Source organism: Atta cephalotes (assembly GCF_000143395.1).
Source record: "Atta cephalotes unplaced genomic scaffold scaffold00005, whole genome shotgun sequence".
NCBI lineage: Eukaryota > Metazoa > Arthropoda > Insecta > Hymenoptera > Formicidae > Atta > Atta cephalotes.
This window is the reverse complement of record NW_012130069.1, coordinates 2,168,358-2,176,620: the sequence shown is the minus strand read 5'-3', so window position 1 is coordinate 2,176,620 and position 8,263 is coordinate 2,168,358. Positions and strand designations below refer to the sequence as shown.

Genomic DNA, 8,263 nt, shown 5'->3' with positions numbered 1-8,263 from the left:
TATATTATAGTAGTAAGTAAAGTAAAGTAACTTACTTACTTTACTTTACTACTTAACTATATATAGAATAAATAGTAGTATCTTTTTTTACTACACCTAATATATATAAAAAACGCTACATTTAACATAAATTATGTTAATTTGAATAGTAATAATATCAAATAATCTGTTTCACGTAATTCCTCAATTCGTTCATTTAAAAAATGATTAAAATCATTTTGCAAAATTAGACGAGAATAATCAGAATTTGCCAAATATTTTGCGTACATGGAAAGAATGATTTTGTATGCCGAAATATTAAAAAAATTAGCTAAATACAGAAAATAATTTTTTTAGTCTATCAAAATAATTATAGAATGCTCAATCTGATCGTCTAAATTTTTTACAGTTGTTCATCGTGCTTCGAGTTTCTTACATTAAATATGATGGTTCAGTTAAATTTATTTTAATATTATTTTCTAGCTAAATTTTTAGATACTTCAACCAAATCGTTCTTTCTGTGTAAATTCAAAATCCTTGTCGAATTCTCGTAAGAATGTAGGTTGCTGCATCACCGAGACATTTCACTGTCGATAACGATATTAATCTAGCGCGGGAAACCGTAACTGCTTTCCAATCTGTGGTAGAACTATCGAGTCATGAATCCAAAGTACTATCTCTGAGTCGTGGTAGATAACAAATGCAATTCTCCTAGTTCAACTTGCGAAACGGTTAAGAGGATTTAATAACGCTTCAAATGCAATTCGCGCTTTTGTGGGAGGCACTGTTGCGTTAGTTTAATCAATTGTGAAAAGCGCCCATGAAATTGTTAATAAATCCTTCATGTGGCCGGAAAAATCGCGCGCGTGGTAATGCATAAAAATTTAATTCGAAACAAGGGACGCGATGCGTAATTTAGTATATAATTGTATAATTAAACACATCTCAGCATCTAGTATAATTAAATAACTAACAAGGTCCATGTCGAATGTGTGTACGTACGTGTAACTCGCACCAGATAATTTATTACACGTACAACGTATTAATTTATACTCAACTATGTGCAGTTGAAAGTTTAATGGAAAATTTAATTCATCTCTTATTTTAATAACGGATTTTATGAGAATAATACAAAAGAAGAAAGTGGGAAAATATTATCTGGAGAACATTCACGTGTATGTCTTTCCCCGAGTTACTTTCTCTAGTTTACTTAAAAATTAAGCACTTGCACAATATTTAAAGTACGTTTATTTAATTTGAAAGACAAAGAGAATTATCGAGGCTTTAAATTCGAAATATAAATATCATCCGTGCTCAAGAAGCACGTTCGCTTGTTAAATTAAACACAGCATGCTACAGTGTACGTGAGAAATGAGAACAATTTCGATCGTTAACCTTCATTAAAAATTTACCTACATAAAATTATTCTACGCACATCGAAAAAAATATGTTTTTCTAAAAATTTATTTTATTTTTTTTAAATATATTTTAATAAGTATAGTACAATAAACACAATTTATTTTGCATAAATTAGAAATAAAAAAAATTAAATATCAGTATAAATTAAATATCAACAACAAATCATAAAAAATGAAGCTTAAAATAAAAATTTCTAACATTTGTTCTTTTATATCGATTTATTCATCTGTAAGTAAGAGATGTTGGTGATTTATCTTTACAATGATACGTATATTCTTTCTCAGACATAATTCATATATGAAAATCTATAGACGTCACTTGACGTGATAATTATCGCTTCAGCAAACGTGAAAAACACGATCATCGATAAGAACCACGTTACTCGCGGTAACACCTCATGGATCATTCGCGTGACTTCAACTAGCGCATATCTATTCGCATTCTACATCGCCACTCGAGCAAAGTTGGCGAGATAGAACAGTCAAGTGAATGAATGGCGGATTCGAGAGGAAAAGCCGAGGAGGTGGAAAGAAGTAAAGGAAGAAAATTAGGAAGACAACCTCCATACAAAAGCGACGGATTCCATCAAGAGATGGAAGCGACGGATTCCATTGTTTTCCGACCCACTTCCAAGCGAAGGGAGATTAACAGAGCTATATGTATCCGCTGGCGGATTTTCCAGCGTTTGAGCTTCCAAGGCGACGATGATGAAGGTTATGACTGCAGCTGCATGATAGATAAACCACCGGTTCGAATGAGCGCATTCCTCCGGGCGACAGGCTGCGACGGCTCACTATCTCGTTTGTTAAATTGTGTCGGTTACCACATTGTATCTATTCTTGCATCTCAAAATTACGGATATGTAAATATTTTCTGTTGTATATTTACTGTTGTAAATATTTTCATCAAATCGGTATTTTAATCATCTGCTTAAAATACTGTATACTATATACACACTGAAAAAAACGATTGGCTGCAGCAACCATATAAAAATGCTATGCCATATTTTACTATCTAAATTGTTACAGCAACTAATCTTTTTTTTTTTCAGTGCAGAAAGAAACAATTTTGCTGAATTATCTGAAAATTTAAATATATACAGATCTGAAAATGATTTTGTTAGATCATCAAAATAATTATGTAGAACACTCAAACATAATGAACAATGTTACAAAAAGTTTTGAACAATCAGCAAATATTTTAACGATTAGCTTGAGCGACTTACATAATCATTTTAATGGTCTAACAAAATTATTTTCAAATCTACATCTATAACTAAACTTTTAGATATTTTTATTACAAAATTATTTTTACCGTGTAGAGAACGGTTTATTGTATTAAGAGACTTTTTTTGCGGTTCATTAAAAAGCAGTTTTTATACGATCTTGTTAAGAAAAATCTAACAATTCCACAAGATAAGTGTATTCATTGTATGAATTTATAATTTTTTTATATTTTGGAAATTCATTTACCTATTTTATATAAAATGTTTATACAAAATATTTTAACGCTTCTTCGCAATCCGTTTCTAAGCATTCTCATTTAGATTTCTTATTTAACTCTCATTCTTCGCACGTTGTATTAAATCTTATTAAAGAAATCTGTATAAGGAAACTCATACTACATGTCACGTATTCATCAGACTGTATTCCTTTGGATTATTACTTATTTCGATCGATGCAGCACGACCTTGCTGACCAGCATTTCAAAACATATAATGAAATAAAAAAGTAGCTCGATGAATGGCTTCGAAGGACGAACACTTTTTTATCGCGAAATCTACTTACTGTCAGAAAAGTGAGAAAAAGTTGTAGCTAATGGTGAAAAATATTTTGAATAAAATATGATTTAACATCTTCCTAAAATAAATGTTTTTTTTTGGCAGAAAATCTCTCAAAACTAACTGGAACATTTAATATTAAACGCGATTGCATTGTTCTTCATGCGCTGTTCCATTCCATTCATCAAAGACGGGTAAATTAACGGCGATATTGTGTGCAGGACAGCTTTCAGAGAGAGGATGGATCGAGACGCATTGTGCGTTTCCGAATAACCAGAGAAATTAATAGCTCTACGAATTGCATGCAATATCAAATAGTGCATTTTGCATCTACATCCTCGAAAATAATGTTCCAATGAATATCTTTACCTTCACTCTGTCTTTAGAAGTTTCTTGTTTTCGTAGTCGAACAAGAAAAATCTTTTTGATCATGATAATGGACGAAAGAGAAAAGATCTGGCGCGCGCTTTGTAACGAATTTTTTTTCTTTCCATTTTTTTATCTGTAAAAATTATGATTGTTGTGCCCGCAGTATTTTGTATTATGTCAACGTTGTTTATTCAATTGTAAATGTTGATTCTTAATTAAATATGTTAAAAATTGTTTTACTTATATTTGGACACACTGTTAAATTCATAACTTACTTATTTATACCCAATTTGAATTTTTAATTTCTATACGTCATTGCTTCTTTTCAATACATTATTAATTTAATTAAAATATTAGACTTCAATAATTTAATTTTAAAGAATACACTAAATTTGATTCAAATTTAGTTATTATTTACTAAGTTTATATATTATGGACGTTGTTTACTTTGAACTAACTTTAAAAATGGTTTGATTTGTGGACACATTTTGTGGACACATAGAAGTTAGAAATAAAAAAATATTATCTAACTCAAAGAATTTAGTTATCATTTGATATTTCTTTGATATTTAATGATCTTCAAAAAAATGTATTGGCATACGACACGATGGCACAGATGTGAGTAATAAAAAGTTACTAATTTAAGTTTAATAATTCACAATTTTGCAAATTTTTCAATATAAAGTCTATTGATTTTCCTATAAATAGTTAAGTAAATAGACAAGACGATATCAAACTTTCATACAGCGATTTTTTGCGAATCTCTCGACTCTTTACCTTTTTGTTTTTAGAGCACTTCACTCAACGTCTTCACCTCACTCAACTTGAGCGAGTATATCGAGTATTTCCCTAGTGATTCAATACGAATTCGTCTTCTAAATTATATTTACATACAAGTGACTCTCAACAGTTTTCTATTTTCGATAAAAGGAAAGCGAGTTTTATATTATTACATATATTATTTGAAAAATCCAAGCGCTGTTTTTATCGGAGAGAACCCTCTTCTGCATGTTGCGACATAATTCGATATTCGTGACGTCGCAAAATGTCTTCTTTTCATATCATTCACTGTAGTCTCAGCATTTCATCTCTCGCGTTCTTCGATATTTTTTCTCTTTCTCGTTCCTGTTCGATTTCGCGTCCCGTATTACTAACTGGCATGTCTAATTATCATCAGCGGTAGATGGTACCATTTCCTCCTTCTTTGTTCTCACACTCTTTCGTTTCATCTAGTATTTGCAATTAGTGGAAGATAATAATATTGGCAGCTTGGTGGTCGTTCCTGTTGACATTTGTCAAAAACAAACCACGAAGGATGAAAATAAGCCAGCCGCGTTGCAATTAATAAGCATAGGGGAAAGTGGTACATCGGATTAATGCAATATGGATGCAAAGCGAAAGACTTCGCTGGCACCGATTGTATATAACGTGGAGATAACGAGGTGTCGATCAATATATCTCATCGCTCGACGAAAATCTAATTTCGAATATAGAATTTTAATGAATAACTTCGTTACGCAGATACAGTTAACAGTTATTTATTTATTGCGGAGTTTCAAAAGGCCACAGCATAATTAGATAGTAATTTTAAGCAACTCTTGTTAGAGAAAATAATATCATTTAGCAAGTAATGTGGTCGAATAAATTGCAATATCAGTAACATATATGACACTCTGTCGTCATTAGATAAATAATATTGACTAGAATCTATAGCTGATGCTATCTATAGCAATGCACTTTGATGTCATTAAACACATATTTTTCTGACAGTGTAATAGTAACATTTATCGCGCGAAGAATATTACGAACCACGTGAACTTTATAATTCTCAGAGAAAGTGTACACCATCGAATTTATCTTCCGCAGAACAAACGATGCACTGGTTCGCCCAGATTGGTGGTGACGACTCTCTCTCTTTGACAGGTATGCTCGAGTTGAGCTCAACGTACTTCGATAACGATTGTGTGACTTGTGTGTGGTATCTATCTCTCTTTGCAACATTGAGAGAATCACCGTGTTTATTGCGCGTTGAACATCTAAAAGCGAGATTGCATCCCAATCCGTTGCATATTTGTATACGCAGAGATACCTCTGATCTTTCGAGATGATTGTTTATAAAACGAAAAGTGATATACATATATGATTTGTTTTGTTACCCAAAGAATTCCATATGATTTTGGTGTTGCTAACGAAAGATTAACATATCCCAATACAATAATTTTAATATAATAATTTTGAAATTGAGATAATTTATATCTGTGTTATAACTAGAAAATGCTAAATAAATTTGTAAATAAATGCTAAAAATATCTAAATATATCTGTTTGTATTCGATTTTATGCGTGATTACAAAGAGTGTGACAAATCCTGATGTGAATTTGATCTGTATCTCGATTTGTACAAAGATCTAATTTAACTGTAGATCTAATTTAATTGTAAGCATGAGAATTGAACAATATCATCTCTAAATGTGAAAAAAATATATATAAATTTATATGAATATGAATTATGGAATGTTATTTAACGACAAGCCGCAGAATATAATATTGCTATAGAATATAATATTTCCTACTCGCATTTATTTATATTGCTATAAGATATTGCTTTTGCTAGGCTATTTTTTAACAAAACTACACTGAAAAAGTCTGGTTGCATTAATTGGAATTCTGGAATTCTGGTTGAAAATAAATAAATCAGAATTTTCTTGTTGATTTTATAATTTTAGCTAAGATAACAAGAACTCTGACTGATATAATCAGAATCTTCTGATTCATTGATTTTCAATCAGAATTTTTCTTAATACAACGTTAAACGTTTTTATTTTTTGGACGGCACGTACTATTTCAAAAGATATATAAAAATCGAATTCATCCTGCAACGAATAACAACGCTAACGAGTTCTGTAATTTGACAATTGTGTAACGGAGTGCGTGTTCAACGAATAATGGTTAACGCTTTTCAATTTGAAAACTAATCTTCCGATACATTTATAAAATGATATTATACATTTAATAAATGATATTATAAAAAATTTATCGCTGCATATTAATATCGCAAAATATTGTTGCATTCGCGAGTGAATTTTGTTTAAATAATAAATTAATTATGAGTTCACTGTAAAAATGTTTTTTCTCTATGTCTTAAAAAATGTTAGATGAATATTGTTTATTTTTCAAGTAACATATTTTTACAAATCCTAATGTTATTTTTTTTAATTAACATTTCTTTCTGAACTGTCAGTATGATTTAACAGGATTTGTACAGTGTTAAATAGAATATTAGTGAATACTGAATATTATAACATTTTCTGCATAATTTTAATCTTGATTCATTATTGATAATAAAATTGGTTGGTAAAATGTGACGTATTTTTTTAAACTATTTTCAGCTTGCCTTGAGAGCTTCTTAGCGAATGCAGCTTACATTTTTAATATTCAATGAAAATTAATTTTCTTTTCACATTATTTTATAACCCCGTTATTTTATCGTATTTATAAAACGTATATCTGAAGAGCAGATTTATTACACAGCCTTCTGATTATCTTTTCCAAAGAAATTATAAAACAGACGAAGATTACGGGATAAAAACATCGCTTAAAGAAAAAATGAGAGTTGTCATTTTATTTATTAAAATAGAGATATTTTTAAGGGGACCACTCACTTAGAAGCTTACAAGAGAGTTAAGCAAAGAGAAGTCATAAAAAGACAATGTTTTAATTATTCTTGATATAAACATTAAAAGAACTAGAATGATCTTTTATTTTCTACTCCTTAGTTTTTAATTCCTAATTATTTCATTAATGTGAAATTTTGTATTTATGTATCAAAAGTTACCAGATACCTATCGATACTAACATCATCACGATTTATCCATTACTTTTCTTCATTGCAACATCTGTCCACAATTTTGCATTAACACGAGCACTCACATGCATGCAAATTCATTTTAACCGCGCGAGCACACATATACTATATCACTATACACAACATATCTTAATAACCATTTATTCATTCATTCATTCATACATTCATTCGTGCGCTGTAATCTTATTAATACTTGAATCTTACGTATACACGCACATGTCTCGCTTTCTTCTTGGCAGATGTGAAGCGCCCGCGAAGTCTCTACGACGAGGACTCTCTCGATGGCGATCGTCCTTACGACAATGAAGGTACCAACGTTTTCAAGGGCACTGTACAGACCACTTCCTTCTTTTTTCTCAGTAAATTCTTTCTTTTTCGATAATATTAATAAGATATAATAATGCTTTTTAATGCTAACATTCATAACAGTCAACGAATAACGACAGTTATTACTCATGTTAATTTTGCGTCTATATCTATATGTTAACCTAATAATAAAAACTCATTCGTATTGAACATTATCTCTAATCGCGTCATGTATTTTTATTACTACCATATTCTCTGATTAAATATTTCGTTTGTAAATAGCTATTTTTTATTACTATCTTATTGTATTTTATATATGCATATATATATATTCTCTATCTATTTTTTAATGAGATAAGATTAGCATATTCCTTTGATCATTCCTATACACACACACACACACACACACACACACACACACACACACACACACACACACACACACTCTGTTNTTTATATATATTATTTAATTTAATTAATTATTAGTTGTATAGTGTATTAGTATAGTTAGTTACGTTTACGTTAGTTATTTAATTACTTAACTTA

The 8,263-nt window shown here is 30.2% G+C and overlaps 1 protein-coding gene across 1 annotated transcript in view; it reads left to right on the top strand.

The window, feature by feature from the left end:
• LOC105626522 (microtubule-associated protein futsch) overlaps positions 1–8,263 on the top strand; it is a 47,740-nt gene that overhangs the window by 24,273 nt on the left and 15,204 nt on the right. The window contains exons 4-5 of the mRNA XM_012207820.1: positions 5,414–5,470; positions 7,651–7,719. Of these exons, the coding sequence (XP_012063210.1) occupies positions 5,414–5,470; positions 7,651–7,719 (126 nt within the window). The remainder of the gene's footprint in view (positions 1–5,413; positions 5,471–7,650; positions 7,720–8,263) is intronic.